This window comes from Sphaeramia orbicularis, chromosome 14 (assembly GCF_902148855.1).
Source record: "Sphaeramia orbicularis chromosome 14, fSphaOr1.1, whole genome shotgun sequence".
In the NCBI taxonomy this organism is placed as follows: Eukaryota; Metazoa; Chordata; class Actinopteri; order Kurtiformes; family Apogonidae; genus Sphaeramia; species Sphaeramia orbicularis.
Window position 1 is genome coordinate 42,008,950 of NC_043970.1, and position 23,511 is coordinate 42,032,460.

A 23,511-nucleotide genomic window follows, 5' to 3' on the forward strand; every position below is an offset into this window, starting at 1 on the left:
TCTGACTCCAATGATCTTGGAGCATATTTTTACAATAGCATACAGACTGTTCTTGTCTTTCATAGCATAAACACTTAACCAACAGATAAAAGAAGAAGTTAAAAGGCTTTCAGTAAATGAACAATAAAAATTCTATTACATATTGTGGCGTGTTTGCCGCATTTCATTGTGGGTATTGGATTTTATGCTCTATAATGCTCTGTGTTATGTGCATGGGTTCAGCGGGGTTATTGTGCTTGTGTGAATTTAGGTTAATGTGTGTGTATGATGATATTTATCAGCCTTTTTATGTTTATTTTTATTTCCTTAATGCCTACCATAAGTGAAAGCTATAGGAACAACAGTCCTTTACCTCCCTCATCTGGACCAGTCAACTGTTTATGTCCTGTTCTAAACATCTCTATAGACATGCATTTGTTACAGTAAAAGTATTGCCTATGCTCCTCATATCTCAATTATCAAACTTCTTGCCATTCCTCCCAGCCATGCTGCAATATCGCACTAATTACTGATTTACAATTGTGTTTCAATAGAGTGTTTTAACATGTACAGTTGTATGTATGTGTGTATCTATTAGGGGTGTAATGGTACTAAAAATTTCAGTTCGGAACATTTTCGATACGTTTTTGGCACAGTAAAGGAGACAAGTGAAGGGCGGTTATGGGGGTGTGTGCTCCATAACTACCGAAAACTGAAACTTAACAGCTTTCGAACACCCGACCCCGTTTCTGTGCCTCTGTTATACTCTCTGTTGCCATGTTTAACCCCCCTTATCAGCATCCCAGCCTCAGAATAAAGTGTTTTTTGGGTTTTTTTTTTTGCTGCAGCGTTGAGAATTCAGCAGTGGTGTGCCACCGCTGCAGAATGTATAGAGGAAACCCTGCACATGGGTTCTGCTTGTGTCCACCCTACTTCCTGAGTGTTTACGTTCTTCACTTAGGTTACATATATTCGTACAGTACACCTCTGTATTTTACCGAAGGCCCCGAACTGAAACGGTTCGGTGCAAACAAGTGCACCATTACACCCCTAGTATGTATGTATGTATGTACGTATGTATCTATATGTATGCATGTATGTCGGCTAAAACTTACTTAGAGGTCTTATTTATGTCTTTGTGCATAAGAAATCAATATAAGTGAATCCTTAAAGGAACTTTGTGTTGGTAAATGCAAGTTCTGCAAATTTACAGGATTTCAGTTCTGGTGCAACATGTTGATGGTCATATGAACTATGTTTTCAGCTCAAAAATGTCCAATTTCATCACAATTAATGCTATATTTTCATGTCACAAATGGCAAAGTTATATTTTAACTGAATTTACCAGAAAAACAAATATTCTATTCTTTTAGATTCCCAATTTTTCTTACAAGATTCTATCCTACATATCACATGTTTTATTTGTACAGGTTGGAGTATGGTGCTGATCCATCCTGCTTATGTTATGCCAATACATACATTAAGAATGTCACATGTCACTTTTTAAATCAACAGTTTTCTAATAATAAGCATTTTTATAAAGAAATAACAATTCTATATTTTATTTACTCTTTAGTCTGATGATAAACTATACAATAAATAATTCTGATCCTAGTTTTTGCACAGGGATCATTTGTGGAAACAGTGACATGGCTGCCGAGCATCAGTATGATGGGATCTGTAACAACCATGTCACATCCGTCCACTGCCACATTTTGTGTTTTTGTGTCAGCTGTTATTGTTTTAGATCCACAACACGAACATTTATGAATAAGAGGAGAATTAGCAATAGTAAGTATATAAGTTTATTACCAATAAAGTACTGGTACTGACCAGATTATCGTGGGTAATGTCACGTCTGTCCACCAGCAAAAGTTTTCACGTACACGTGCTATTCAAAATCATATTTCTGAAAATATAGCTTCCACTGTCAAATAATATCAGTAGTCTGTGCACAAATGTATGAGCATTATTTCAACACAGTTCTATGCATTTCTTACAACTTTTTTTTTTGACAAAAATGGCCACTCATTTGACCCCCTAAGTAAATTTTAGCCGATGTATTTATTTATTCATTTGGAGCTTTTCTTTTTCTTGTACTGATAATTTCTTCCCCGCTACTTTTTATTATACTTGAATGGAGCAACTGTAACACACACAAACATTTCTCCTTTGGATTAATAAAGTACTCTGATTCTGAAACATTCTGACACTGATATTCAATCAGTCCTATAACTTTAAGACAACACCCCTTATCGAACTCATTGGCACAGAGAAATGTTGCCATAACAGTGTTACACATCATTGCAAATAAGCCTATTACTACAGAAAATACTTCTACATGCTTTCTAGCTTAGCCAAGCTAAGCAGCAGCAGCAGCAGCAGCAGCAGCATTGTAAACACCCAGTCTACTCAATAAATACACAAACCCAGCATTTACATAACAAATAGGCTAAAGGTAGTTTTAGTAAGCAGGCAATTTCCAAAAATGTGTATACCAGTGTCGTGAGTCGGTGGACAGGGTCTGGTTCAACACCAGGCGTTTTGTGACTTTGTGCGTTTCTCTTTCATTCACCAAACTCACCTGTGATTGCCGAGTTGTGGCTCCTGAAGCAGACCAGAGAGAACGGGCGGCACAAACACTTCCTTATTTTCACTGCTGACAAAACTGGGCCTTTCAGGCAGGATCTGGGAAAGCTCCACTGCAACACAGCGTTCATACAGTTATACCAGTGACTGTTTGATTAAACTACAGTAAATGTGTCAGACCAGTAATGTACTGCAAAGCATACGAGGGGGGGCTGAAAAGTTCATAGCCTGACCAAGGAGTTATTCCACAGCAATGAAACTTGGCATACATTAAATTCAACCTTTCCTGATACTAACTGCATGGTTTCCTTCCAGACAAACCCACATTGGATAAATAATTTAGGACTTTGGAAAGTAGTACTACAGACATTTCATGAAAATGCTTGCTTTTCACCCCTCCCTCGTTCTCCCTACCCCTCTTAAATTCAGCTTCCCAGTTTTGCACAGTTGATAAAGCTGGAGCATCATCTCCTCTCGCAACCATGTCAGCATGAATGTCCTTGGGGGCTAACCCCTTTTTCTGCAGACATTTGATAAGACCACGGTGCCACGGATGGTTCACCAAATGTCTCTGGTACTGCTTTTCAAAGTCCTAAATTATTTATCCAGTGTGGGTTTATCTGGAAGGAAACCATGCAGTTAGTATCAGGAGAGGTTGAATTTAATGTATGCCAAGTTTCACTGCTGTGGAATAACTTCTTCTTAGTCAGGCTATGAACTTTCCAGCCCCCCCTCATAAGTGAAGCTTTATAACAGGGGTGTCAAACATATGGCCCACGGGCCAAAACGGGCCCGCTGAAGTGCAAAAATTCCACTTAAGATATTAACAATCAAGGGTTTTGAACTCATTTTAGTTCAGGAGAGACATACAGACCAATGGGATCTCAAGTAAAATAACAGAATAATAACTTATAGACATTGACAACTACAAACCTTTCTTTGCTTTGGTACAAAAATACAAAAACATTAAATTATGGAAATATTTACATTAACAAACTATCCTTTCACAATAAAATGTGAATAACCTGAACAAATACAAACAACCTGAAATGTCTAAAGTAAATTTAGTGCAATTTTAACAATATTATGCCTGTTCTGTGTAACATTGTGTGTAACGCACATGTATAAATGATAAGTTGAGGCATAATATTGTTAAAATTGCACTTATTTTTCTTAAGAAATGTCAGTTTTTTCTGGTTATTTGCATCTTTTTTTTTTGTGAAAGGACAGTTTGTAAATGGAAATATGGAATGGAAACTCCATTTTGGGAATGTAATTAATTTGGGAACTGCCACAAAAGTAACACTGGGTCTTTTTGGGTTAATGAGTGAATATAATGATTTATGTAAAATGGAAGAGACAAATCTCAGTGACTCCTGCTCTTCACAAGAGAATACTGTGAGGTTTTCTGTGTATACGTCCATTATGGGGTCATTAAAGTGTGTGTTGTATGAACAGAGGGATGTATCGGACTCACAGATGGTCAGAGGTTTATGTGTGTGTTTCATTGACGCCCTGATGATGTCCGAGCCGTGGATGCGATCCTGATGCCGAAGCTGCTTGGTCTCGTAAAACCATTCTCCGGTCAGGTACCTGAGCTGGCCGCGGTCGCTCACGTTCTGCTGCAGGTTTCTGGAAGCAAGAGACACATTGGGGTTTTTTCAGTTGTAATATTCTAGATCACAGGTGTCAAACATGCGGCTCGGGGGCCAAATCTGGCATCCCAAGGGTCCGGTTTGGCCCTTGGGATGAAGTTGTGAAATGCAAAAATTACACTAAGATATTAACAATCCTTTTAGTTCAGGTTCCACATTCAGACTAATTCAATCTCAAGTGGGTCAAATCGGTAAAATATTATCACAATAACATATAAATAATTGCAACTCCAAACGTTTCTCTTTGTAAATGTAAATATTTTCATGTATTTACACTAAAACAAAGTATAACTTCACAAAAAATGCTAATAACCTGAACAAATATGAACAACCTGAAATGTCTTAAGAGAAGTAAGTACAATTTTAACAATATTCTGCGTGTTATTAAATGTTTTGTATGTTTATAAATCCACTGTGATCTGTAGGTTATAATGTACATGTGTAAATGATACACTGAGGCAGAATATTGTTAAAATTACACTTATTTTTTCAGTTTGTTCATGTTATTCACATTGTTTGAAAGGACAGTTTGTAGATGTAAACCTTTTCCTAATGTAAATATACTTTTTTCACTCTTAAACACAGAGAAAAGTTTGGAGTTGACATTATTTATATATCATTATGTTATTATTTCACTGGTTCGGCCCACTTCAGATCAAATTTAGCTAAATGTGGCCCCTGAACTAAGATGACTTTGACACCCCTGTTCTAGATGGATAATTCAGTTTGTCTATGAAATATACGCTTTGGGTGTCTAGAAAGGCGCTATATAAATCCAATCCATTATTATTATTATTATTATTATTATTATTATTATTATTATTATTATTATTATTATAATTATTATTGTTATTATTATTATTATTATTATAATATATAAACAAGTGGTTCCAGGCACAACAAACCCCGCCTCTTGCACGTATTGTATCTTATTTTGGCATCGATCCAGCTGATGTCATCATGTCTATACATGTGTTGATGTCAGTACTGTAAATCAATTACCTCTATATATGTGCCAAGTTTGAAGTTAATAGAAACAAAATTGATGTTGTTATTATAGACATGTGAAATTTTGCCCATTATAAATAAACATTCCATCATTCAAACATTCCATCTTAAATATTCTAATAAGGTTTTTCCCAGGATTATCACAGATTCTTCCAGGATTATTTCTGGACCTGCTGCGGTGGTCCTGCCTCTTCCCTGCCCTCATCATCACCACTCACTTATCCTCAACTGCCTCCATGTGTCTCCCCCTACTCCCCCCCAGTCTCTATCTCTATCGCTCTCTCTTTTTCTCTTTCTTTACCCTCTCTCTTTAACCCCAACTGGTCAAGGCAGACGGCCATCCTCCAGGAGTCTGGGTCTGCTCCAGGTTTCTGCTTTTAAAGGGAAGTTTTTCCTCGCCACTGTCACCAGTCACGAGTGTTTGCTCCTGGAGGATTCTGTTGGGTTTCTGTAAATTGGCTTAGAGTCTGGTTTTTGACCAACTCTATATATAAAGTGTCATGAGATAACTTTTTTGTGATCTGGCATTATATAAATAAAATTTGATTGATTGAGTGATTTAATTGGTTTTCCCCTGTAAGTTGCTTTGGAAAAAAAGCGTCTGCCAAATGCATTAACATAAACATAAATGGGAGAAGAAAAATGATTGTAAAAATTCATCCTACTATATAATGCATGTTCTGTGTCTGATCGATCGATGTTGCAGCACAGGAGGGCGTTTGGACGGATTTTCCTCAGCCTTCACAGGCCCGATCGCCGCCAAACTTGCCAAATGAAAAAAAACATTACCTGACTATCTACTAGGCACAATTTTATGTCCGTATTCAAATGTTGTGAGGTATACTGGGTGATTTTAGCCTCTCTACTTTGAATTCTTCATCCCTGCCGCCATACTCCATTTTCAGAAGTGGTTATGCTGCCGTTTGGAAATTTCTACTGCTAGCAGATGATGCTACAATGTGAAGGCTGCAGTTCCCTACTGCTGTATAAATTTAACCTTTTCATGCGTAGTGGTCACTCCAGTGGACAGTTCTTCTACAGCTGTTCTCTTGTATATTCATGGGTTTTGTTGTTTTAGTTCCATATCAGCCAACACAGTGGACACTTATGCACCATCACAAGCACTGCAACTCATACCTTTACTGTACCTTTGCTGTTTTTGATAAACCTGATCTGCACTAACACGTTTTAGTGTAAATCAATTGCTAATTATTATTAGACTGTAATTAACAGGGTTTTTTTTTTTTTTTGCACAAAAAGGTATTGTTTTTTTTGCCTATTATCTCCATGAAGTGAGTAACAATTAATATTGGAGTATGTTAAAATGTGAGAAAACGGCATTAGCAGCATTTAAAAATGTTTTTATTTCATAGTTTTCACACAGTATATCACTTTCTGATGATGGGTTTTAAATACATGTTTCTTTGCTTCAAAAATTAAATGCATGGTGTCCAGCTGAGTTTGTAACTCCATGAAAAATAGGTTCATGAAAAATTTTCAATTGCATTGTTTTTTTTTTTAATGCCAGAAGAGGAATAAAATCACTCAAGAAAAAATATTGACTAAAATTCTCATAATTCGTGCATGAAAGGGTTAATCATGCTTGACAGGCCAAACAAATGCATGCTCTTCCCTTCATGCCTCATGTTAGCTCAAATTATTACCTGCATAATGCATGATTAAATGGTAGTTTACAAATGGATAGTGGTGGCAGACAAGTTCTACTTTTCATGCTATTGTACAATGGCACCACAGGTACAATGCCGCTAGTAAAAAAAAAAAAATTAACTTTGACCTACTTTTCCCAAAATGTAATTACATCTATTCTGGGTCACTGGCAACCTATAAACCAAATTTGGTATGGATTTAACCAATAGTTTTGCTGCTAGAGTGTTAAACAAACAAACAAACAAGCAAACCAAACCAAAGACAATACCCCTTGCTTCCCCTTTTTTTTTTTTTTTTGGGGGGTGGGGGGTGATAATCTAACATGGGAGAGTCCAAACATCTGTCAAAATCAACGTTTGGATGGCTTATTAACCCTTTCATGCATGAATTATGAGAACCTTAAACAAGATTTTTTTCCCTGAGTGTTTTTATTCCTCTTTAGGCATGAAAAAAAAACGTGATTGATTTTTTTTAAAAATCAACCTGTTTTTCATGGAGTTACAAAAATGTCCACTCAGCTACACCATGAATTTTATTCTTGAAGCAAGAAACATGTATTTAAAACCCAATATCATAAAGTGATATGAAAACAGTGAAATGAAACTATGTTTAATGCAGCTAATCTGATGTTTTCTCACATTTTAACATATTCTAATACTAGTTATTACTCACTTCATGGAGATAATATGCAAAAAATAAATATTAACAATTGATTTCCACTCAAGAACCAATCAAGAACAGCAAAGTTACAATAATGGTATGAATTGCAGTTTATGAGATGATGCATAAGTGTCCACTGTGTTGGTTGATATGGAACTAAAACAACGAAATCCATGAATATACAAGAGAAAAGCTGTACAGTAACTGTCCACTGTAGTGACCACTATGCATGAAAGGGTTAATAAAAAAAAAATTTAAAAAAACTTGCTAAACTGAGGTTGAACACAGATACATATAATTAAAGCCATAAGACTGAGTCGTCTGGTGCCACTCATCAACTCACTGGACTCGTTTCTCCTCGGCCTTTTTGAGCTCGGCATCTCTTTTTAAAACAGCCAGGATGGTCTCCTGCTCCTCCTCGGTCAGGAAGCTGAGATCGATCATGTTGCTCTTTTTGTATGTGATGTCTCAAAAGCCCATGTGAAGTCTCGTAATCTGTACTTAATCCATGGTGGAAAAGGCAGTCTGCATGTACGTTCATACGCAGCTTGGGTGTGTTTGGATGCAGGTTGTTTCAGTTGGGATTGTCTTCCATGTCTAAATGCAGATTTGACTCTGAAACAGCAAAAACAGAAATTAAGTAACACACAGGCCACAAGAAGATGCTGGCAACTACATTATATAAACAGAAGTATCAAGACACGTTGAATATCATACTAATACAAAACAATAACGACAAATGCCAGAATATTGTTTTATATTGTGACAAATATTACATTGGTTAGTTTTGTTTAACTCAGTGTTTTTCAACATTGGGGTCGGGACCCCACGTGGGGTCGCCTGGAATTCAAATGGGGTAACAGTGAAATTTCTAGTAATTGATAAAAATTTAAGAAAAACTTACTAATAAAAAAAAAAATATGGTGAGTTGAGAGAGACAATCCCAATCCATAAAAGACATGACAAACTGTGAAGCTGAAACTGAAGCACTGTGGTTCTGTTTATCTTTCAAATGCTCATTGTGGTCAGTTTCAGATGCTGCAGCTCTTTCATAATTCATAGTTTGAGTTCTTGTTTGTTCAGTATTAATTGTCAGCCTTGTAAATCCAAGCTGGACTGACTGTACATATCCTGACCAAGGAAAATCAAATTCTCACTTTGTGCAGTAATCTACACCTGGCTTTTCTGCCTTCGTCCATAATAATATACATTATATCGACTAAATGTGATCTGAAATTGTTTATTTGCAACATAGTATAGCAAACTATTAAATGATCAAAAACAAATTAATTTTAGAAAAAAAAAAAAAAAAAGTCTCCATCCAGAAATTTGTGATGCTAAAATTGGGTCACGAGCCAAAAAAGGTTGGGAACCACTGGTTTAACTTGTTATCTTTGCTTCCAAAATGCCTCAGAGATGGTTTTTACTTAATTTCTCTCAATATTATTATTTTTTTTTTATCCATGACTATGATTTTAAATGTTCTATCTCTAAATTTCAAAACTATTTTTCATGTTCTGACTGTAAATAATAATTTTCCAACACAACTAAGTAAGTAAGTAAGTAAGTAAGTAAGTAAATTTTATTTATAGAGCACTTTTCACAGACAGAGTCACAAAGTGCTTTATCAATTCAAATCAGAATCAAATCAAGTTTACAGAGACCCAACAGAATCCTTCAGGAGCAAACACTTGTGATTGGTGACAGTGGTGAGGAAAAACTTCCCTTTAACGGGCAGAAACCTCGAGCAGACCCAGACTCCTGAAGGATGGCTGTCTACCTTGACCAGCTGGGGTTAAAGAGAGAGAGAGAGAGTAAAGGAGGAGAAAAGAGAGAGCGATAGAGATATGGAGAGACTGGGGGGGGGGCACATGGAGTACTTTATGATGAATACATAGAGTGTAATCAGTTTGTGGTGGTCCTGGGTCAGGTGGGAGACTAAAAAGCCTTTTTGAACAGGAGGGTTTTGAGGTGTTTCTTAAAGCTCTCTACAGAGTCCATGGACCGTAGGTGTAGAGGCAGGTCATTCCATAGACGTGGTGCCACAGCTTTAAAAGACCTGTCACCGCGTGTGCTAAAACAGGTCCGTGGAACCATCAGCAGGTGCTGTCCTGAAGACCTCAAGCTACGAGTCGAGCTGTAGGGCTGGATCAGGGAAGCAATGTATGCAGGGGCCTGGCCATGTAGGGCCCGGAAAGTTAGCACAAGAATTTTGAAATGAAGACGATATAGAACAGGGAGCCAGTGGAGAGATTTAAGGATGGGAGTGATGTGGGTTCTCCTGTTTGTGTGGGTCAGGAGCCTGGCAGCAGAGTAACCATCCACTTTCTTCACATCTCACTTCGGAAGAAAAATCTCCCATTAAACTTTAAGGAAATATTGATATTTATAAACTATATGGACAAAAAAAATATTTGGACACATCATGTCTCCAGCTGTAAGATGTCCTATTCATTGCTGATTTGAGATATAAACATCAATACTTCCTTATTAAACAAAGATAACAATTTAAACAAAACTAACCAATGCAATGATATTTATCACAATATAAAACTATATTATGACATTTGTCGTTATTGTTTTGTATCCCAGACCCCTGTTAGAAAAGAAACACCTGCATTCAATGTGTCCCAAGTAGGGATGTAACCATAGGAAAATTTCATATCATGGTTATTGTGACCAAAATTATCATGGTTATCATTATTATCGCAGTATTATTGAAATTGTGCTCAAAATGTTCAAAAAGTACTAATACACACACTGAAATAATTTAACCAAGTTGTATTTAAAAAAAAATAAATAAATAAAATAAAATAATTGGTACAATGCACTTTCTGTTGGCAGAAACATTCAAATATTAACCCTTAGTGGTCTGAGCCTATTTTGTCCGTTTTCCAGTACTAATGATTTTGCCTTTATATAGTAAATAAATAAATGTTTACTATACCCACGTTTGGAATCTTTTTTTTCAGCACAACTTCATCTATATCATCTGCCTATTATTTTTTCACTCTAACCGACTATATCGACATAAAAGGCCAGAAAACGCAAAAAAAATATGAACTCCTATTTTAAAAATGTATATAATTTCTTGCATAAATAACACAGATGCTTAAAGAACCTTTTCAAAGACTTCAAAAGTGAATATTGGTTCCAAATATTAGGTATAGAAAATCAAAATTGTAATAAATTAAAACTATACTCAAATATTTAACATAAAAGCAGATCTTTACATAGGCATTTTTTCCCCTAAAAGTGCGGTAATCAAACACGGTTATCATAATAATTAGAATTTAAATGGTAATACTAACCGTCTGCAATTTTACCGTGGTTTATCATTATACTGGTAATCGTTACATCCCTAGTCCCAATACTTTTGCCCATATAGTGCACTTCTAGTCCTTTTTTTTTTTCTTAAATTCGCTTCATTGAACCTTGTGAAGAACACTGGATTTTCAACATTCATGCATTAATCACTCTTTCAGACAATAACGACATGTAGAAACTCTCCCCGTTAAAAGTCCAGAGTAGGAGCAGCTCTGATGTTCAGTTCAGCCCCGACAGTTTCATTAAACCGGACTTGTCTTTGCCTCGACATGCAACGCTGACACGCCGTTGACTGTTCAGACAAAAACCACTTGTGTCTTAGTCACTATTTCCTGCTCCTCATGAGAACCTCACACAACAGCAAACATCCCTACCAGTAAAGCCTATCTGATGGTAAACAAATCTGCGGGGTAAACCTCAAACAAAGTGACACAAATCCCAAAAAAAATGCAGTGTGAGGGAACTGTACTAAACACGGAACAAGGAAATACAGCTGGATTCCTTTTAGTGAAAACAATTAAAACCTCGACTGAATGAAAACAAAGTTGCTCCTTTCCCTTTAAGCAGGGACTAAATCTGTCCAAGGAATGCCTGCATGTTTTAACAGTGTTCTCTAACATAAAACATTACTGTGCAGAATCTGGCGATCAAGTTTCATGCTCAGTTTCAAGCACTACAGAAAAAAAAAAAAATTTACAAGTACCCTAACCCTGATGTGATCAGGCCAGTGCTGGAATTTTTACTACTCTTGTCTTTAATTCCCATTTAGTAATCCAAATTGGGCAAGTTATAACCACCTCTTAAACACGAAGCATACAGATTTTGTTAAAACTAGATCTGTAAGATGACATTAATCACTTTCTTCTGTGGTGTAATCTTGCATGAGCTTCATGCAAGTTATTGCTTTACACAGAAAAATGTTGTTTGTCCTGTTTGTAAAAGGGAAAAGTCTGCAAGGAGGTCAAAGAACTTATTTCCTTGACTTATTTCCTCATTACATTTGTACTGCATTAACCCATAAAGACCCAGTGTTACTTTTGTGGCACTTCCAAAATTGTTTTTTCTCCATATTTGACTTTTCTGAAGTAATTTATCACCATTTATTACAATATTATCCTCTATATTTTTGTGTTTGTTCAATTTAAAATCATATATTTTCCCACATTTAATTCACTGATCATGTAGATGTTCATTAAAGCTCAGACTAAAGTTGAGGGTTATTATATCCAAAACAGAGAAAACTGAACAAAAAGTGACTTTTTCAGTAAAATCTATCATTAACTGAACACAAAGCAAGCGTTTCCATCCACTGTCATTGATCCAAGTCCATGGGTTTTACTGGGGAATCAGTGTTGTAGAAGATGACAGTGTTTCCATGGTAACTACGGAACCTCTGGAGGTCCAAATGGGTCATATCTGATGACCATGAAAGATGCTAAACTGAATTTTACCTGAATTATTTAAATGTATTGATAGGATTAGTGGATCATCAGGTATTAAACAGTTCAGATCAGTAGATGGTTTTGGTGGACGGTGGATGTTTGGGTCTTTATGGGTTAAAGTAAATGCCAAATACACTTCTGGATTCTGTCTGAACTATTCAACTATATATATATATTGGGGGGTGGGGGCCAGAAATGTAGTATTTTGACACAAACATGAAAAAATACCAAAAACTGATACCCGTCTGTTCTGATTGTATTCACTCATGTAAAGCTCTCTTTCAAAAAACTTAGGGTCAGGTCGCCAAAATAAGTTGTAGGACTTATTTTTATTGAGTCACCGGTAAGTAGAGGAAAATGCATAAAATACTACGATGTGAAAGTTCATTTTCCTTATTTCACTGCTGGAATATATACAAAAGATAATACCTCAAGTAGTCTACTTCAGAATAAATGACATACAAACACTTTACCAGAGCAGTTCCGTGTTATACAAATTCATACTTTAATGCCATTATATTTCAGACAAATATTGTTTCTCCTACATGTATTTTATACTTACAGTTAGGGACGTAACGATACGAACATTTCATATCACAGTTATTGTGACCAAAATGATCACGGTTATCATTATTATCGCGGTATTGTTGAAATTGTGCTAAAAATGTTCAAAAAGTACTTATATATGTCAAGGCCCAAAACGGAATCTGGCCCGATTCAGAATCGGGCCGGCCCAGAATGGAATTCTATTCTAGGCCGGCCTAGAATGGAATCCTGCTGCTATAATGTTATTTTTATACCATGTTTAATGCAAATGATCTAAATTATTACAAAAATCAATACATGGAATTTGCAAATATGTGAAAAAAAAAATGAAACAAACAACATTTTAATTGTAAACTATAATACACTTTATTTACAAATAGAACCTAGTGGTACTCCCCACCAATATATGGTACAGTGAAATCGACTGAAATTGACAATAGTTACTCAAGGTATGTAAGACTGAAAATGTAAAATTATGACAAATTATGGAATTATGGATCATTTGCATTAAACATGGTATAAAAATAACATTATAGCAGCAGGATTCCATTCTAGGCCAGCCTAGAATAGAATTCCATTCTGGGCCGGCCCGATTCTGAATCGGGCCAGATTCCATTTTGGGCCTCGACATATACACACACTGAAATAATTTAACCAAGTTGTATTTTGAAAAAAAAACAACAACAACAAAAAACCAAATAAAATAACTGGCACAATGTACTCTCTGTTGAAGAAAGATTCTAATATTAACCCTTTAGTGGTCTGAGCCTATTTTGTCCGTTTTTCAGTACTTTTGATTTTGCCTTTATATACTATATACAGAAATGTTTACTATACTCATGTTTGGTATCTTTTTTTCAGCACAACTTCATTTATATCATCTGCCTATTATTTTTTTCACTTTAACCTACTATAAAAACATAAAAAGATAGAAAACACACACACACACACAAAAAAAAAAAGCCGATTTGAAAAATGTATATAATTTATTGCATAAATAACACAAAGATACTTAACGAACCTTTTCAAAGACTTTAAAATGAATATTGGTTCCAAATGTTAGGTATAGAAAATTAAAATTGTAATAAATTAAAACTGGAGTCAAATATTTGACATAAAAGCAGATCTTTACATAGGTATTTTCTCCAGAAAAGTGCGGTGATCAAATATGGTTATCATGATAATTAGAATTTAAATGGTAATATTAACCATCTGCAATTTTACCGCGGTTTATCGTTGTACCAGGAATCATTACATCCCTACTTACAGTATAGTTAGAAGTAACTTTATGACTTTCTAACTTTATGTACGAGTTGATGCAGTACTGTACTTCTAATCTAGATAGTATAGAAATGATGTAATACTGACTCTACACTGACAAACATCAGAGTTAAAAGATTCTCACAGTGTAGTTATTAGTGAACACTTACGCACAACTATTTCTGTGATATTTATACTTTCACAGATGTAAAAGATCAGAATACTCCATCCACTTTGTCAAACCAAAGAGGAGGAGTTGTTTTTTTGTGTGTGTCATTTCACATGCTGTGTGCAGTGAAGAGACTAAAAAAATGAAAATGTTATGACAGTTCATAATAACTTTGCAGCCTGGGGAGGCATCAAATTTGTCTTTAACCCTTTCATGCATTAATTATGAGAAATTTAGTTAAAAAAAATTTTCCTGTGTGTTTTTATTCCTCCATAGGCATGAAAAAAACAATGTGATCACGTTTTTTTTTTTTTTAATGGAGTTACAAAAATGTCCATGCATTTAATTTTTGAATTAAAGAAACATGTTTAAAACCCAATATCAGAAATTGATATTAAAACAATTAAATAAAATCTGATGTTTTCTCACATTTTAACATATTGTAATGCTAATTATTACTCTTTTCATGGAGATAATATGCAAAAAAAAAAAACACTTTTTTTTTCTAACAAATAACAATTGATTTACACTTAAACAGATCAGGTTTATCAAGAACAGCAAAGTTACAGTAATGGTATGAATTACAGCATATGGGATGATGCATAAGTGTCCACTGTGTTGGTTGATATGGAACTAAAACAACCAAACCCATGAATATACAAGAGAACAGCTGTAGAATAACTGTCCACTGGAGTGACCATTATGCATGAAAGGGTTAAACCATAAAAACTTGGTAAACGCTCATTCATTCATTCATTCATTCATTATCTGAACCCGCTTTATCCTCACTAGGGTCATGGGGGTCGCTTGGAGCCTATCCCAGCTACATAGGGGCGAAGGCGGGGTACACCCTGGACAAGTCGCCAGTTCGTAAACGCTCATATGCAGAAAAAATGTGGGTATAACTACAAATCCAGAACAAATGTAAGAGTTAAGATCATTAATGCTACAACAGTTGTAAAGCTGAGCAGGTTATTCCTATACAAACTAACTTCAATCCTCTGAAAAACAGCTTCAGTTCAGCTTCACTCTCACTGTGATTAAAGTATTAAGCGCCCATACTCGAGTATATTCATGTGTGCAAGAAACTGTTAGTACATGTTAGAGGACAACATTCACTCAGCAAACTTTAGGATCTTTCAAGGTTGCCCCAGCCATACTTTTCTTGTGCACGTAAAAAAAAAAAAAAAAAGACAAGAAAAAGGCTAAAGTTGTATGAATTCTGTATTATGAATTTGACTCTGCAAATTCAGACATTATTAAAACCAATCAAGCATCATGTCTGTGTCCAAACCATTTCCTGTCTGTTCACTCAAGGCTGACAAGTGAGCTGATTTAAACTAGATTAGAAAGTTTTTTACGGTCAGTTCTTAACCCATAAAGACTCAAACATCCACCGTCAACCAAAACCATCTAATAATGTCAACTGTTTAATACCTGTTGATCCATTAATCCTGTCGATCCATGTAAATAATTGGTGCAAAATACAGTTTGTCATCTTTTCACGGTCATCAGATATGACCCATTCGGACGTTCAGAGGCTCCGTAGTGAATGTGGAAACACTGTCATCTTCTACAACATTGATTCACCAGTAAAACCCATGGAGTTGGATCAGTGACAGTGGATGGAGACACTGGGTTTATGTTCAGTTATTGATATCTTTGCTGAAAAAGTCACTTTTTCCTTCAGTTTTCTCTATTTCTAATATAATAACCCTCAACTTTAAACTGAGCTGTTATGAACATCGAAATCACAGGTGTCAAACATGCGACCCAGGGGCCAAAACCGGCCCTGCGAAGGGTCCAATCTGGCCTGTGGGATGAATTTGTGAAATGCAAAAATTACACTGAAGGTATTAACAATCAAGGATGTTAAAATCATTTTAGGTCAATAAATAATGAAAAAAAAAAATCTTGGTTTTACTGTAAAAAAAAAAACAAAAAAAAAAGTTCAATTGTACAAAAATGTTTATATTTACAGACTAGCCTTTCACAAAAAAGGTGAATAACCTGAACAAATATGAACAACCTTAAATGTCTTAATAGAAGTCTGTGGAGTTTTAATAATATTCTGCCTGTTATTTAATGTTTTGTGTATTTGTTGATCCATTGTGATCTGTAAGTTGTAATGCACATGTAGAAATGATAAACTGAGACATAATATTGTAAAAAAAAAAAAAAAAAATTGCACTTATTTTTCTTAAGAATTTTCAGGATGTTTATATTTGTTCATGTTATGTTCAAGTACAGTTGTAGATGTAAACATTTCCATTACAGAATCTTACTTTTTTCTCTAAAAAAAACACAGAAAACTTTGGAGTCGACATTATTCAGACGTTCTTATCCTATTATTTATATTATTTTACTGGTCCGGCCCATTTTAGATCATATTAGGCTGAATGTGGCCCCTGAGCTAACATGAGTTTGACACCCCAGATCTAAATGATCAGTGGATTAAATATAGGAAAATATGTGATGTCCACCGGAAACACACAAAATAAAGAGGATAATATTACAATACATTGCAATTAATCACATAAAAAAGGTCAAATATAGAGAAAATTTCATTTGGGAACAGCCACAATAGTAGCACTGGCTCTTTATGGGTTAAGCAGACATATCTCTCTTTCTGTTTCAGGTAAAACTATGGAAATAAGATGTTTTAAGTCTTACAAGGAGTTTAACACGACTTTAGTGATATGTGTTTATATTGAGCATAATTTTTAACTGAACCAAGATAATAGAGTGCAAGGTGGAACTTACCCCTATAAGGTTTAGAAAAGAAGATGAAATAAGGATCTACTCTGGTCAACAGCAACAAAAGTTACATTTACTTCATCTACGAAGTACACTCCAAGGAGTACACAGACATATTCAGATTAACGACAGTAGAAGAGCATGGACATCCACCTGAAGCTTGTCTTAATAAATAAATAATAAAAAAAAAAAAACCGTATACTCCAGGTGTAAAGTCGGAGTGTGTTCTCTTACCTCTCGCTGTTCCTCCGTGTTCAGTGTAAAACACCAGTGAACGCGCAGAGCTGTTGCAGGTTATGGGAGGAGCTGAACCACAGCTGCAGGAGGGAACATATGATCACATATGATCACTCCTCAGCTCAGGTTCTCTGGGTAAATTCCGCCCAAGCAGCAGTGAAGGGCATAACAGAGGGAAAGTTGTTTAATAAGGATTTTTTTTTTTTTTTTTTTTTTTTTTACAGCTGCTTGAAGTGTGAATAAAACCAGCTGTTCCATGAATTGACTTTTACGTTACTTTGGACTACTTTACGTTTAATGACAGCAGGTGAGTTGGGGAGAAAATGAGAAAGGGGTTGCACTTTACATACCTCTGACCCCGACGTGACTTGAATACGTATCCTTCTGCTCTGGAATCAGACGCGTTACCGTTGCGCCACGAGATCATACATTTAGCTTTCAAATGGTAAAAAAAAAAAAAAACTCAACCACTTCTAAATTAACCCTTTCATGCAGGAATTATGAGACCCTCAACCCTCCGGTATCCAGGTGCGCCTTTTAGGCACACTTTGCACTTCGTTTTAAAAAAAACTTCAAATTATTTTTCACAGTTTAAATAAGGTTAGAATTCAAAAGTTGTTCATTTTTTGCTTGATCTTTAAAATTCTGGCCACCAACTAAAATGTGCACAGTGTAAACAAAAGAAAATTACAAGACTAGTATCTGTCTCCCAAGTGTGCCAAAAACGCACTATTTCTTCCATTAGAACCACTGTTTTTGATCTGTAATCCATTAAGGCATAAATCCTGCTTTTACTGATATCTGGGCTTCATTTGAGAGGTGAGGGTCTAAATCAGTTTATTAACGTTGTTAATGTTGCTATTAATCATTGACATATGCCAGGCTGCAAAAATCCAATAATATGTAATCCAATTCTTATGTAGTATTTTGGAAAAGAAAAAAAAAACTAAACAAAACATATTTTGTGTTTTTTGCATCAAAAGATGTAGTGACATCATGATGAAAGAAATCGTTTAAAGGGTTAAAAAAAAAATCTAAAATGAATGATTTTTTGATATGTATGATTAGGGCTGACCTTGATTTACAAAAATAAAATCAAATTAGAGCAGAAAAATAAATCAATATATAATATTTAATAGTTTGATTTACAGGCGTGCCTTTTTGGCACACTTGGTGACAGATGCTAGTATTTTTCAAGATTTGACCTAGCGCCAAAAATAATAATGCAAATTAACCAATGTTGGAGTTAATCAATGACATATGCCAGGCTGCAAAAATCACATAATATGTGACCCACTTTTTATGTAGTATACTGAAAAAAAAAAAAAAAAAAGTGTGTGTTTTTTTGCATCCAGAAAAATGGTTTGTTTACCTTTTTTTTCTTTTTTTTTGTCACTTTAGCCACTTTAACAAGCTTGTTTATATTGTTTACATCACAGTATATAACTTTATTATTGGTATTATTGGTATTTTTTGTCACTTTAGCCACTTTAACAAACTTGTTTATATTGTTTATATGTTTATCTCTTTATTTTTCTATTGTATTGACGCATATTGTCTTGCACTGCTGTACACACTTCAATTTCCCCCTTGGTGGATCAATAAAGTATATCTTATCTTATCTTATCTTATCTTATCTTATCTTATCTTATCTTATCTTATCTTATCTTGTCTTATCTTATCTTACTTTCTGATGATGGGTTTTAAATACATGTTCCTTTCCTTCAAAAATTAAACGCATGATGTCCAGCTGAGTGGACATTTTTGTAACTCCATGAAAAAAACTTTAATTAAATTAAAAAAAAAAAATCAATTGCATTGTTTTGTTTTGTTTTGTTTTGATGCCTAAAGAGGAATAAAATCACTCAAGAAAAAATATTGACAAAGGTTCTCATAATTCATGCATGAAAGGGTTAAGTTCTGATCAGCAAAGAAAGTGTCCCTAACAAGTTCACCGGTTGAGCCAAGTGCGTTAATCACACTGAGGGTTGAACGTGAAAACAGAAAAACTGCATCAGTAGACTTATTAGGACACGAAGGTGCTAATATTACAACGTTCAAAAAACACCTCACTTTTTACTCTGTATTGTGACATGAAGAACCGAAAAGCCGTCACAAAAAAATTATACGCACGAGTCATGACGCGCCGTGCGTCAGTACGCAGTGGGCACAGCCGCCAAATGTATTTGATTTTAACTTTTATAGAAATTAATTACGGACACACTGACAGGAGTAATCTGGATACAGAGGTCAGGGAAACACATCCTCCTGCAGCCGTGATCTATAAAACACCAGGTCCCACCGAGATTTGAACTCGGATCGCTGGATTCAGAGTCCAGAGTGCTAACCATTACACCATGGAACCCCTGAAGAGGATGAGAGCAACTGGGGTGTGTTCAAAGACAATAGGAAAATTCGTATCTTTGGGCAGGATATCAAATAATAAGGAACGAGAGAAAAGCGTTTCTCACATTCCTCTTACAGTTCTAATTGCAATTCCTTCAGGAGGCGGTGGGTCATTGTCCAAGTCCTTGGGGGGGGGGGGGGGGGTCCACTCTGTCTCAGAGAAGAAAAGGAGAGAAAAAATGATAAATAGAATTTATCATTGTGTTGTATTTGAAATAAAACTATAATTATACGAATACATCGGTAAATGAAGGTGTTTAAATAATTTAAATTGTCCTTATTTAAAATGACGAACGTGTGTAAAAAGCAGGTTTGTGTGTAAAAGCATCACTCCATAGGAATATATTTTGGTTTAGGTTAAGTCTATATTATATTCTCAGTCACATGATAAAGGTTGTGTCACATAATCTTACATGCAGACAATAACAAACAACTTCCTGATGATACTATGTGATGCATTCAGGGACCGGAGAATGAAACCAGAAAAACAAAGAACTACCAGTGTGTGTGTGTGTGTGTGTGTGTGTGTGTGTGTGTGTGTGGGTGGGTGGGTGGGTGGGGGGGGGGGGTCTGAGACACTACTACAACACCATTTTAAACAGCCTCCCCAAAAACATCCCCTTTCACACCTGTGAACAATCAAACCTCCTTTAAAGGACTGGGACAACCACACACTGTCTCCTCAACATAATCGAGTGCAAGAAGTTAAACGCAGGTCCCACCGAGATTTGAACTCGGATCGCTGGATTCAGAGTCCAGAGTGCTAACCATTACACCATGGAACCACTGAAGAAACTGAAAGCAACTGTGGTGTGTTCAAAGACAATGGGAAAAATAGTATCTTCAGGTAGGATATCAAATAATAAGGAACGTAAGTAAAGAAAGGGTTTCTCAGTCTCCTCTTACAGTTCTAATGCAATCCCTTGAGGAGGTGGTGGGTCATTGTCCAAGTCTTTCGGGGGGGCGGCTTCCACTCTGTTTCTCCTCTTTAACCACATGTCTTCTGTACCTTCTGACACTGCTGTCTTCAAATGTTTCTATGTCTGCTTTCCTCACCACCAAATATAACTGAATTACACGTTTTCTGTTTTCCTTCAGTGGTCCTTGAAGGCACCACTCACCGTCGTCAGGATGGTCGAGTGGTCTTAGGGGCTGCGTTCAGGCTGGGAACATATGTCCAGGTCTGATGGGGAACGGGGGGGGGGGTTGCAAATTTTATGCATATCTCTGGCAAACAAATGTATATGTAGATACCTAAACAGAAATTACAAAGTTTTATAGTTTTGATGTATTCTGACATGCAGTGAACAGGATTCAAACCGACGACTGGCGAAGTTGTTTGTTATTGTCTGCATGAAAGGTCATGTGACACGATCTTTATCGTGTGACTGACAATATAATCAGTCCCTCCAGGATTTCGCAGGATTGTTTTTTTTTTTTTTTTTTTGCGGCCTAAAATGCCTGATTTTGCGGTAGCTTTTCCAAAAAATTGCGGTGAAAGTTGCGATGATTTGAGGCTTGTTTTATTAAAGTCACAGGAACATGGGCATTTGCAAATTACCTAGAACAGTCTTTTTTGAGTTTTTAGCCTTAAAAAGCACCAGGAAGCAATGATTTTAAACAAAACAGGCTTTTTTTCATTCAGTCATTTATTTGTTTTGAGAAGCCAATGAGAGCGGAGCATCACAGAATGTCAATCAATTAGAGCGCAGTGTCACAGAACGTCAACCAATGAGAGCGCAGCGTCACAGAACATCAGCCAATGACAGTGCAGCGTCACGGAACATCAGCCAATGAGACTGGAGTGTCACAGAACGCCAGCCAATGAGAGAGCAGCGTCATGGAACGTCAGCCAATTAGAGCGCAGCGTCACAGAACATCAACCAATCAGAGCGCAGTGTCACAGAACATCAGCCAATGAGAGCGCAGTGTCACAGAACATCAGCCAATGAGAGCGCAGTGTCACAGAACATCAGCCAATGAGAGCGGAGCATCACAGAACGTCAGCCAGTGAGACTGGAGTGTCACAGAACGCCAGCCAGTGACAGCCCAGCGTCACAGAACACCAGCCAATGAGAGCACAGCGTCACAGAACATCAACCAATCAGAGCACAGTGTCACAGAACATCAGCCAATGAGAGCGGAGCGTCACAGAACATCAACCAATCAGAGCACGGCGTCACTGAACGTCAGCCAATGAGACTGGAGTGTCACAGAACTTCAGCCAATGAGAGCCCAGCGTTACAGAACTTCAGCCAATGAGAGCGCAGCGTCACAGAACATCAACCAATCAGAGCATAGTGTCATAGAACATCAGCCAATGAGAGCGGAGCGTCAGAACGTCAGCCAATGAGAGCGCAGCATCATAGAACGTCAGCCAATGAGACTGGAGTGTCACAGAACGTCAGCCAATGAGAGCCCAGCGTTACAGAACTTCAGCCAAAGAGAGCGCAGCGTCACTGAACGTCAGCCAATGAGACTGGAGTGTCACAGAACGTCAGCCAGTGAGAGCCCAGCGTCACAGAACACCAGCCAATGAGAGCGCAGCGTCACTGAACGTCAGCCAATGAGACTGGAGTGTCACAGAACTTCAGCCAATGAGAGCGCAGCATCACAGAACATCAACCAATCAGAGCACAGTGTCGCAGAACATCAGCCAATGAGAGCGCAGTGTCACAGAACATCAACCAATCAGAGCATAGTATCACAGAACATCAACCAATGAGAGCGGAGCGTCACAGAACATCAGCCAATGAGAGCCCAGCGTCATAGAACACCAGCCAATGAGAGTGCAGCGTCACAGAACGTCAACCAATCAGAGCCCAGTGTCACAGAACACCAGCCAATGAGAGCGCAGCGTCGCAAAATGCCAGCCGTTGAGAGCCCAGCGTCACAGAACGGCAGCCAATGAGAGCGCAGTGTCACAGAACGCCAGCCAATGAGAGCGCAGCGTCACAAAACACCAGCCATTGAGAGCCCAGCGTCACAGAACGCCAGCCAATCAGAGCGTAGCGTCATAGAACGTGAGCCAATCAGAGCGCAGCATCACACAATGCCAGCCCATGAGAGCGTAGCGTCACAGAACGTGAGCCAATCAGAGCGGAGCATCACAGAACGCCTGCCAATGAGAGCGGAGCGTCACAGAACAGCAGCCAATCAGAGCGGAGCATCACAGAACGTCAGCCAATGAGAGCGCAGCATCACAGAACGCCAGCTAATGAGAGCGCAGCATCACAGAACGGCAACCAGTGAGAGCGCAGCGTCACAGAACGTCAGCCAATGAGAGCGCAGCGTAACAGAACGTCAACCAATCAGTGTACAGCCTCACAGATCCTCAGCCAGTCAGAGCACAGCATCACAGAACACCAGCCAATGAGAGCATAGGGTCACACAACCTGAGAGCCTGATCCTTAGTTTTTCTCTTTCCTGTTTTGCTGTTACACAGTTATAGCAAACATTTTCTGTAATAAATAACGTATATAAACAAATGCAATATAGAACAGCATCACTTTCATCCAAATACATGTGGTACGTTATATAGCTTAACATTAACCAATATTTATTCATATGGAGTGATGCTTTTACATACAAACCTGCTTTTTACACACGTTTGCCATTTTAAATGACTATTGAAATTATTGAACCACCTTGATTTACCGATATATTCATATAATTATACTTTTGAACCTGCTTTATCCTGAAAACTATTTACAGTTATTAATAAATATTAAGCAGTAAGTGAGTAAGAAGCAGAATCAGCACATGTAGTTTCAACTAAATAAGACCTCGTGGCGCATGACAGGTTCAA

The 23,511-nt window shown here is 37.0% G+C and overlaps 1 protein-coding gene and 2 non-coding genes across 3 annotated transcripts in view; all 3 read right to left on the bottom strand.

Annotated features, from left to right (window-relative positions):
• Positions 1–17,346, bottom strand: part of sytl2a (synaptotagmin-like 2a) — a 56,431-nt gene extending 39,085 nt beyond the window's left edge. Inside the window, exons 1-4 of the mRNA XM_030154465.1 lie at positions 17,295–17,346; positions 7,903–8,174; positions 4,046–4,200; positions 2,564–2,681 (exon numbers count right to left, since the gene is read on the bottom strand). Coding sequence (XP_030010325.1) covers positions 2,564–2,681; positions 4,046–4,200; positions 7,903–8,003 — 374 coding nt within the window. The 5' untranslated portion in view covers positions 8,004–8,174; positions 17,295–17,346. The remainder of the gene's footprint in view (positions 1–2,563; positions 2,682–4,045; positions 4,201–7,902; positions 8,175–17,294) is intronic.
• A 2,244-nt stretch (positions 17,347–19,590) lies between these two features.
• On the bottom strand, positions 19,591–19,662 carry trnaq-cug (transfer RNA glutamine (anticodon CUG)). The gene has a single exon. It is a non-coding gene; the product is annotated as a tRNA-Gln (tRNA).
• Positions 19,663–20,416: 754 nt separating this feature from the next.
• Positions 20,417–20,488, bottom strand: trnaq-cug (transfer RNA glutamine (anticodon CUG)). The gene has a single exon. It is a non-coding gene; the product is annotated as a tRNA-Gln (tRNA).
• Between the last annotated feature and the right edge of the window lie 3,023 nt (positions 20,489–23,511).